The sequence below is a fragment of the Asparagus officinalis genome, chromosome 8, assembly GCF_001876935.1.
Source record: "Asparagus officinalis chromosome 8, Aspof.V1, whole genome shotgun sequence".
NCBI classification, from domain to species: domain Eukaryota; kingdom Viridiplantae; phylum Streptophyta; class Magnoliopsida; order Asparagales; family Asparagaceae; genus Asparagus; species Asparagus officinalis.
This window is the reverse complement of record NC_033801.1, coordinates 125,279,971-125,290,585: the sequence shown is the minus strand read 5'-3', so window position 1 is coordinate 125,290,585 and position 10,615 is coordinate 125,279,971. Positions and strand designations below refer to the sequence as shown.

Sequence of the window (10,615 nt, the reverse complement as noted above, 5' to 3'; positions counted from 1 at the left end):
AGTTCGGGTGGAGGAGAGGAGGATGGGGGGAGGGGCTGGTGGCCAGATCTGGTCTGAGAAGAGAGTAAGGGATGGAGTTTTGGGGAAGGGTTTTTTGAACGGAGGGACTAGATTAATTTGAGGGATGTTAAACGGACGGTCCAGATTACGCATCCTTAGATGCAACCTAAGGAGGCTCCTTAGGAGGAGGCCGGGGGGCGGCAGTTGTGTGGTTGAATCGTGATCTTAGGGTTGATGACCACTTGGGGTTTGTTGATGCAGTCAAAGAGAATCAAGTAGTCGTGCCCGTTTATGTCTTCGATCGTCAGATTCTATCAAGTTAGTGTTTTTCCTTTTTTCGCATTTAAGTGATGATTTTCTGTGGTTTTCCTTTTTTAACAAATATTGTGGAACTTGGAAGGAACTTTAAATGTTTAATGTGCTAATGTCCTTTGTAATGCAAGGCTGGATAAATAATAATTCAGAATTATTCCTTTTAACACCTTATGTGCAGTCTGGAGATATGGGAATTTTCTGTAAAGGTCAATTCTGAGAGTTTTCACCTTTTATGCAGTCTTAAGTTTAACCTACGATTTTGATGTTATGGTGCCCACTCGTGGCTCAGCTTAAAGATTTTACGCACAAGTTGTTACTTATCCTTTTCTCATATAAACTCTCTTTTCTTTCTTTCTTTTTGTTGACTGAAGAGATGGTCATTAATAACCAAAGTGGAGGGTATGCATTTGTGTAACTGGCCCACAATTTTGGGATAATGGCTTCATCGTTTTGTAAGAACAACCAAGCCATCTGATATTGCGACCTTAGTTTCCTGTACAAGCTATATTCTAGAGTGCCAAATGAGGTGTTGATTTGGAATTTATTGCAACTAATGCCGTGAAGCTTGATGCACATTAGCATACATAAAATATTCAGAATGAGTAACTAGTAAATATTTATTTGGACCACACTAGGTAGTCAATCAATAGTGACTGCAAAATGTTAACTCTAGCTGAAATCAAATTGTACTATTTTAATGGATTTTAATTTATTTTAGGAAAAAGGTATGCCCAACCTTATGACCGCAAATAGGATACTGGAGTAGTTGATGCTGTTTCCACATAAGAGCAGTGGTGAAAATTTTCTATTCTCAGTATACAGACCACCACCTTTGACTAGTGGTCACATATATTCTTTTTCAAAATCATCAAGATTCTAGATTTTTCTCTTGCAGTATCTTCTTGATCCTCAGCCTTTTAGTTCAAGTTTTGTCAATTCTTTCTGTCAAATTTATTATCCCTGATTCTATGAACTGATTGTATGAGAGTTTTGGAACTTTGCACATTTACGCCTATCACAAATTTTCAATCAATTTTGAATCTGATTGCCACGTCGAGAGCACACTGTTAAGTTTAGTTTTTCAGAAAATGGTAGGAGCAGAAAGTGAAAAAAATATGATAAGAATTGGTGCAATTATAAGAAGGTAATTGTAGTTTTATTAAGGATAAGATGTGAGACAACCATCTAAATTGATTTTTACATGTATACTGGAGAGCAAAATGTGCATGTGTTGCTAGGAGTAACAGAATGTTAGTTGAAGGTGAGATTCAGACTTAGGAATTTCCCAACTGGACATGGATTAAGGCAACAAGTTGTGCAGAATTGTTAACATAACATGGTCCATAAGTGAGCTAAGTGGAGAAAACAAAGTCATGTAGCCAAACTGAAAATTTGGGATGAAGGCTCTTTTGTAATTGAGATAGACATATTCATGACCCACATTATATATCATCACATCTATAACAACAGTTCACGTATCATTCTCACTTCCCTTTTGCTCTTCAACATCACAAATAGGAAGCAGTAGGCAGTAGGTAAGATAAAAGTCAGAATCACGGTCAGTGTTTTAAATATCGGCGATTTATCGGGATTTATCGGCGATTTATCGGAATTTTCAGGTTGCTGTTAGGATAACAGGAAATTGTAATTGGTTAGCAATTTTGACCAATTATCGGCGATTTATCGCTGATAACCGCTAATAGCGCCCGATAACTTTCATTTTTTTGTCGGGTTTATCGGGTTTGTGAGTGAATTAGGTTGCTGAGATATTAAACCCACCCGACCCGTTTTCACAATAAAACGAAAGCTCGAAGTCTCAAACCTGATTCCAGACCTTCAAGCCCTAATCTCTGGCGGCTGTGCTCTTCGCCTCTTCGTCCCGACAAAGCTCGTCGTCGCCTCTTCGTCGTCGCCTTTTTCTCCAGCAAATCTTCATCGCCTCGTCGTCGTGACGAAGCTCTTCGTCGCCTCGTCGTCCTCGCCTCTTCATCGCCTCGTCGTCGACGACGAAGCTCTCCAGCAAATCTTCGTCGTCGCCTCTTCATCCTCGCCTTTTCGTCGCCTTGACTTCGACTTCGTGCTCTCGCCTCGACTTCGACTTCGACTTCGTGCTCTCGCCTCGACTTCGTGAAGCTCCAGCGAACGTCGCCTCGGATTCGTGAAGCTCCAGCGAACGTCGCCTCGAACAGGTATCATTCATCTCCTCACCTTCGAAGTTCGTTTTTTTCCTCTTCTAGCCTTTGTCTCTTCGTCTCTGTTGCTGTTTTGTTTTCTATTTTTTTAAGTTGATTTTTGTTGTTCTTTGAACAGATTATCTACTTTCTCTTCTAGCCTCGTCTTTGACTTCACTTGTGAGACTTGTTGTGAAGAAATTCCGTGAATTATCTACTCAAACAGGTATCTTTTTTTTTAATCTTATAAAATTTCTGTTGTGAGACTGTATTATAAAATTTAATTGTAATTACAATTAATTTTGAGCAATTAGTTTTTACTTTAGCAATTAATTTTGAGTATTGTTGTGAGACTTATTCACAACACTTGTTTGTTGTTTATAGAATATTTAATTTTAAGAAAATACTTGTGAGTTGTGAGACTGTATAAGAAAATTTAGTTGTAATTACAATTAATTTACAACTTAAAAAAATATACAACTTGGATCTGCAAATAGTTTACAATTGTTATTTTAAGTTGTCTTCCTCGGTTGCTTACTTCATTCCTTAAAATCTTGATGTCATTTTGATCTCAAGTCTGCAACAAAATAGAACAAGTTAGTGTTAGGCATAAAGTTTTATGACGTGGTGAAATAAATAAAATAAATATACAATTGTGTAATTGTGTTGCTATTTTATTTTCAAACTTGTGTTCATGGTTCACTTTCTCATGTTGACAGGAGAATGTCTTTTGAGGGCCAAGCATCTAATAAACCACCAAAGCCAGCCGATAAAGATTCTTGTTGGGCATATGCTGAGCGGGTTGGTAATGATGCTTTAAAGGTTCGGTGCAAGTTTTGTGGGCAGTCTATGTGTGGAGGCATAAGCCGGTTCAAACAACACTTGGCTGGAATCAAAGGGAACTGTTTGCCGTGTGAGAAGGTCCCTGAAGATGTGAAGAAAAAAGTAAATGAAATCATTGATAGTGCTAAGAAGAATAAGGGTGCAAAGGAGTTGAAAATGCAGAATTTACTCGATGATGTTCATATAGGGGAGGAAGAGGGATATGAAGGGAGTGTGACCGCATCTACTCAGAGTCAGAGAAGCTCATCATCCTCCTCCTTCAAGACGAAAGGGCCAATGGACGCTTTTGCGAGCCGCTCTCATGAGGAGTCGGCTGAACTAGTATTAAAAATGAAACAACCAGTGATGGACAACAAGTATAGGAAGAAGGCAAGAGATGATGTGAACAGGTACATTGGGAGATGGTTCTATGAAGCCGGCATCCCTTTTAATACCGCAAGTATTCCTTCTTTCATACAAATGGTGCAGGCTATTGGAAAGTTTGGGGTCTTCTTGGATGCTCCGACACCATATGAATTGAGGGAGACTATTCTGCAGAGAGAGGTGGATGAGACAAGGGAGATCATTGAAAAATTTAAGAAGAGTTGCGCACTTAACGGGTGCTCCATACTGACCGATGCTTGGAGTGATCGAAAGATGAGAAGTATTATGAATATAGTTGTGCATTCAGATGGAGGAACAGCATTTTTGGGTTCATGTGATGCATCGGGCGACAAGCATGATGCAAATTATATATGCAACTATGTGGAGAAAGCAATTGAAGAGTTGGGGGCACAGAATGTTGTGCAAATTGTCACAGATGGAGCTTCAAATAACATGGCAGCCGCAAAAAGCTTAGCAATTAAGAAGCCAAATATATTTTGGACAACTTGTGCGGCACACACTATTAATTTGATGTTAGCCGATATAGCCAAAATAAGACCTATTCGGAGTGCAATTGCAATGGGAAGAACTGTGTCGGTGTACATTTATAGCCACACGAGATCTCTTCATGTGATGAGAGAATTTGCACGTGGGGACCTTGTTAGACCCGGGGTGACACGATTTGCCACAGCTTTCCTTGCTTTGGAATCATTGAGAGATAAAAAGAAAGTGTTGAAGCAAATGTTTGTCTCTAATGAATGGATGGAATGCGAGCTTTCAACAAAAGAAGCGGGGAAAAAGGTACAATATAATTTAAAAGTTAAAGTTTGTAACTAATAACTAAAAATATTCATTTGCTTTAGAATATATAATTCTATTGTATTACTGATTATTATGATTTTTGACTATTTGTAGGTTACTGAGATTATTCATAGCAACAAGTTTTGGGACAACGTTGATCTTGCCCTTAGAGTTTTTTCTCCTTTGGTGAAGGTTCTAAGGAGAGTAGATGGTGATAAAATCCCCTCAATGGGGTTTGTGTATGGAGACATGATGAAGGCTAAGGAGGAGATCAAAGAGGCCTTTCAGGATGAAGAGAAGAAATATCTTCTTATAGAGAAGATTATTGATAAGAGATTTGATGCCAAGCTTAAAGAACCACTCCATAAAGCAGGATATTATTTAAATCCTTATTTCTACTATCCAAATCTTATGGAGATTGAAAGAGATGGAAGTTTCTTGAGTTGCCTTGTTGATTGTATGAACAAATTCTATCCAGATGATGGTGACATGCTTGGCAACATTGGAGACCAACTCTCTGATTATCAGCATCAAAGAGGATCATTCGGGAGAGAACTTGCAAAGAGAGAAGCAAAAAAGCCTAATAATAATCCGGGTATATTTTCATTTTTCATTCAAATTAATTTGGTGATTTGACTAATTCTTGTTTGAATGTTACAAGTTACTAATTGTTTGCAACTATGACTTAACTAGTTATATGGTGGAAACTTTTTGGCACTGACGCTTCGGAGTTGAGGATGATGGCAATGAGAATTTTGAGCTTAACAACTAGCTCTTCAGCATGTGAGAGGAATTGGAGCACCTTCGAGATGATAATGGCTCTTTTTAACTTTAAATCATATTGGATGACATTTGAGACTAATTTGTCCTTTGTGATTCTAATTTGTAGATTCATACAAAAAAGAGAAATAGACTAACGCATCGGAAATTGCATGATTTGGTCTACGTCAAGTTCAATGCAAGATTGAAGAATAAGCATTCCAACAAGGATAGAGATCCTTTAATAGCCTTTGATGATGAAGAAAGGTCCTCCGAGTACATTAGCTAAATGTACTCGGATATCTGTACAAGATGCCCGTCTATGCCCTCTTGGTGACATGAACACATTTAGCTAATGTACTAGAATAACGTCCAAAAAACACCAAATTTATACTTTTAACTTCATCTGCTTATTTGAGATATTTGGAGGGAACATCGAGGGATGATTGGCGGGAGTATGTAATTACTTTGTTATACAAGTTCTCTAGCCCAACATCTTATTTCTTAGTTGTTTAGTGCTTAGTTTATGCAACTAAATTTCTTCTTTCTTACAACTTGAGAGGAGAGCTTATTTTATTCTGTTGACAGATTACATGATAAATTGCGCATGGTTGAAAGTAGACGTGGTCACGTGGGGCTTCATTTGCTGGCCTTTTCAGATCTGCCCTTTATCTTGCAACTATATCGAGGATGAGAGTGCAGTATGAAGCTATGAAGTATGAGAGAGAACGCAATGGAGGCTTTCTGTCTCCCTTTGGATACTCAGCAGCAACTGTTGAAGCCGCAGTTGAGAGTGTTTCTTGATGGAGGTATGAGTTCATCAGTATTCTTTGAGTATATGCTAGCAACATCAATTTATCTTTCAGTGTACTTGTTGATTAGATGAGAGATTGTCCTAATGTGCGCCTTAATTATCAGTATTTTATACGAGTAATGTTAGAGTTGATTATGCACTGGTATTGGCTCATTGCATTGAAGAGCCAAAAGTACAAGGACACGATGTTTCCCATAAGAGTATGGAATGGAAAGGCTATCTGATTCAGGTATTGCACCAAACAGCTTTAATTCATTTTTGCTTATACTAGTATGCAATACGTGCATTGCACGTGATGCATAACAAGATGAATGCCAATTAACCATTATCTCACAGAACTTAGAATATTGTCCATTGAGAAGGAACCTAATCAACCATATATATGGTGCGCATGATAAAAGTGACTGCACAATCAAGAAGAGGTAAGTTGATCTTAACTGCAAATAATTAATATTCAGCATCACATTACAAACCAGGAAAGTATTCAATTAGCATGGCAATATACATATAATGAGAGTAGAAAAGAGTCAACATGATAGCTTGCGAACATAGCTTTATTGTTGAAAGCCAATAATTAAAAATAAATAATATTTCTTACATACAACAAGAAGCTAATGTATTTCCAGCAATATACAAGTTTTCTGGAAGAAGCATCCCTTTATGCATACATAAGATCACATATTCGCATTACCGGAAATATAGTCCCTCAAAGAAGGCACTTGAATTCCTGCAAACCCAAAAAGCTATGTATTGTTTTTTGGAAGATAAAGTATAGTTACAATAATAAGTACAAATAAAAGTGAAGCAAAATTATACAGTACACTGTCAAAGTTGTACCTCCATTTTTAAAGGTGAGGTTGTTGGTGCATATTTTTCCACGACTTTTCCATCTTTGTCCTCAAAGAACTTATTGAAAAGCCACTTGATGCCATCGCCCAAAAAACCTCCTTTCTTTAATTTCAAGAACTTATAAAGAGTAGTACTGTAGTAGTCTCCTTTCCATTCACTTCAACCTACAAAAAACAATGAGTCAGTCACATGTAGTTACATGAAATTTTCTTCTTGAACGATAGCAACATAGTGAAAATCTCAGTTATATATTTACTAAGTGCAAGGGAGATCTATAACAAAGACAAAATTTAAAGCTGATAATCCCGTCGTGTGAAAATTGACACTAGATTTTCTTTTTTCAATCACGCTATCTATCGAAAACCAAATCTAGTTAGTTTGAAAATATTCGCATTAGAACATCTTTGCAACCTTTATTGGATTTCATTTGAATCATCTTTCTTGATGAAACATAATGATGTACATATAAGAATAAATTTGTAACAATAACAGCTATCTACAAAGCAAATTAGAGAGCTAAGAGCGTAAGAAAGTTTTTCTTAAAGAAATGCGGAAAATAACAACAGTAACTTGTACATGCATCACAGACCAACTTTTGAATTCTCTTAACTACCATATAATAATCGTAATAATGATAAATAGAGCAGAACGGAGCAGCAATATATTATTTAAGAAAAAAACATATATAGTTTCTGGCATCAATGGAGTTGTTTGAACAGTTTTACCTGAAGGGAAAATAGCCCCAGACAAAGAGCAGAACTGAATACAAGGATCAAAACCATTTTTGTAATGGATGTCTAATCTCTCTAAACTTCTATATTATAAAATCACGACCATTATAGTCCAAGCCTTTTCCCGTCAGCTGTCAACTATATGAAGAAAACTCATCACAGAAGGATAAAATCGAATATGGTTTCCATTGTGTTTACAGAAAAGGCTAAGAAGATTTTATCCTTTGGGAAGTTACTGAGACTTTTGTTTACCTGTCAAGTTAAATTAGGCCATCTAGAGATAAACTGATACCAAGAAAATCTAAGCAAGCGATATGAAACCCATCCGCCTTCAAATTTTAATTTTAGCTACATAAGCGCGTTGGACGAGTTTCTGTCCATGGTAACCTATAGAGCATGCTAATATCTGAACTACATCTTTCTCATGAATGTAGAATCTCAATAAGCACAAGTATCATCCCCCCTGGTTCTCAATTACTATACATTTCTAGAAGAGCATATTCACAGTTTTAAGTATGCATTGAAGCATAAATCGACAACCAACTTGATTTTTTATGAAATGATGTAAGTAATTGTTTTACAAGAATCAGCTCAGAATGATCTGCAGGGGATTAAGAATTTGAGATGAAATCCCAGACATTTGATTGATATCCCGCAAGCCAAATTGTCAAGGGATATTGGGCCTTGATCCTGGTCTAAAGTCTTGAAGTGCCCAAATCAGTATCTTGAAGCACAAATATCAAGCCGAATCAAAATGGGAGTAATTAATGGTTCCATAACTGAAAGAATTTTAGAAATTGCATGTTTGTGTCAGTGTTTGAAAAAGCTTTCTGAAGTGTGTCCTAAGGCCTTGCTTCAAGCATTTTGAAGGTTAATCGCAGTGAAGTACAAAAAGGAAGTGATTTGTCCTATAAACATACATTTAAGCACTTCGTAGGCCATGAAATCTTAGGATTCAGACGCTTTTTTTCAACTCAAAAGTTTTTCAACAATTTAAATGAGAGATGATCGCTTTTTTATTTGGTAAATACAATCATGATTAAGAAACTAAAGATTGTCTCTTAGCGTGTGGGCATGTTTAGGACTGTGAAAAAAAAAACCAGAGATGTGAGTCCCTAGAAAAATTTGAAATCCTCAAAAGAACATGAAACATATGACAACTTGCATATAACAGAATGGGGAAGAACTTCATGACTCGCTTCATTCTTAAGAACATCGAGAAGATTTTATGTCTTACTAAACTACTGATTTAAGGCTGTGTTTGGCAAATGGTTAAGGAAGAGGGATTAAGGAGAAGGGTTAACTTAGTTAATCCATTGTGAAGGGTTAAAAATATTCTAATTCCGTTTGGATGCGCTAGTTTAGACAAGGGGTTAAGACTTTTGTGTTTGGCAAATAAAGAAGGGATAAGGAGATTAATCTCATTAATTTTTTAAAAAATACCACTTTCGCCCTTTCTGAAAATTTATAACTAATTGCCTCATTAATATTTATTTCGTGTTGTTTATCTTCTGATCAATTTCAAAGATTTAGTGCGCTAATATGTAATTCAGTTGAGACACGTGGGATAAATTTTTTTTTTTGAAATAACGCTAAAATGACAATTTGGTATTATTCAATAAATGATTGTTCAGAAGGTAAATTAAAATAAATTATCATTTCACTTTATTTCAGCTACTAAAGAGAGATAATGAGCTAACAAAATATTATATGGCTTCTCCTCTATCAATAAACCTGGCAAAAAAAATGATTATAAGTTTTGCTCATATAAAATTATAAAATTTGCTCATATAAAGATAGTAAAAAGATATAATTCAACCGCCTTATGCTTCAATATTCGACAACTACATATTTCAATTATTCCAAAGCTGTAAAGCAATCCTGTTGCGAAGCTGCTCACCCCTTAAACTTTCATCTGCACCAACCATGTATTGGGGGTCTTCTTCCTCCTCCACCTCATCTTCATCCTCATTCATCTCTAATCCATTAAGCATATTAAAGTATTTATCATTTCCCTGATGCCTTGCAATAAAATTATGAAGAACACAACAAGCTACAACGATTTTGACTTGAGTTTTATAAGGAAATGGAGCAGCAACTTTCAAAATTTTGAATCTTTGCTTTAAAATTCCCCATGCTTTTTCCACTGCATTACGTAGTTGTGCATGTCTATGATTATATTTGTCTTTAGTATCTCGATAGGCTCTGGTGGTCCTGTTTGCAAAATCTCCAAGATGATAACGTGATCCACGATATGGGGCGATAAATTTTGAAGTATTAGCATATCCTGAGTCAACTAAGTAAAAGTGACCTGCATATTTAAAACAATATGAATTTAGATCTAATTGATTTAAAAAAAGAATATGAAAAAATGTAAAAATTTACCTTCAGGAACATTAAATTTACCATCTTCCAGTGTTGCACGAAGTACTGACATATCAGATGCTGATCCCTCCCATCCAGCAGCCACATAAAGAAAAGTATGATCAAAGGAGCACGCTGCCATTACATTTTGAGATATGAAATTCTTTCGATTACGATACCTGTTGTGTTTTTTTTCTTCATAATTACAGGAATATGAGATCCATCAATTGCTCCCAAAGCTCTCTGTAAAAATAAAAGAAATATAAAGTTCTAATGTATAGATACCTACACACATACACATTTAAAAAGATTTCATAAAAGATATGTTGAGAGCTCTATCTTGAAGTATGTGAAGAAATTGGGATTCTCTCGAATCTTAGGATGAACGTCTACGTCAGCCGTTGGAAGCTGGATATAATCTTGTTTCAAAGATAAAATAGCATTAAGCACGTTATTATAATGCCTGCTAATAGTCTCTCCTGAATGTTGAAATATCTCAGCTAATACTCGATTTGAAAGGGCATGCGAAATTCCGTAGAGAAATATACAAAGTTGTTCATTGCAGCTTAAATATCTAGTTGGCCTTAAAGCATTCTTCTCAATTA

General features: G+C 36.2%; 2 protein-coding genes across 5 annotated transcripts in view; one reads left to right on the top strand and one right to left on the bottom strand.

Annotated features, from left to right (window-relative positions):
- Positions 1-5,833, top strand: part of LOC109819937 — a 9,823-nt gene extending 3,990 nt beyond the window's left edge. The window contains exons 2-5 of one of the 3 annotated variants that reach the window (XM_020385933.1): positions 3,206-4,493; positions 4,608-5,088; positions 5,187-5,276; positions 5,383-5,833. In XM_020385933.1, coding sequence (XP_020241522.1) covers positions 3,206-4,493; positions 4,608-5,088; positions 5,187-5,276; positions 5,383-5,405 — 1,882 coding nt within the window. In that variant the 3' untranslated portion in view covers positions 5,406-5,833. Of the gene's footprint in view, positions 1-2,625; positions 2,713-3,205; positions 4,494-4,607; positions 5,089-5,186 lie in introns of all 3 variants that reach the window. The other 2 variants (XM_020385932.1, XM_020385931.1) reach the window with 2 other exon arrangements.
- LOC109822754 (protein ALP1-like) lies at positions 9,474-10,202 on the bottom strand. Of its 2 annotated transcripts, none has more exons than XM_020389002.1 (2): positions 10,032-10,202; positions 9,474-9,957 (listed from the first exon to the last, which is right to left on the bottom strand). In XM_020389002.1, exons 1-2 carry the CDS (start codon positions 10,150-10,152, stop codon positions 9,500-9,502), a joined length of 579 nt encoding a protein of 192 aa, XP_020244591.1. In that variant the 5' UTR covers positions 10,153-10,202; the 3' UTR covers positions 9,474-9,499. The 2 variants fall into 2 exon arrangements, with proteins under 2 accessions (XP_020244591.1, XP_020244592.1); XM_020389003.1 differs by having other exon boundaries at positions 9,474-9,624.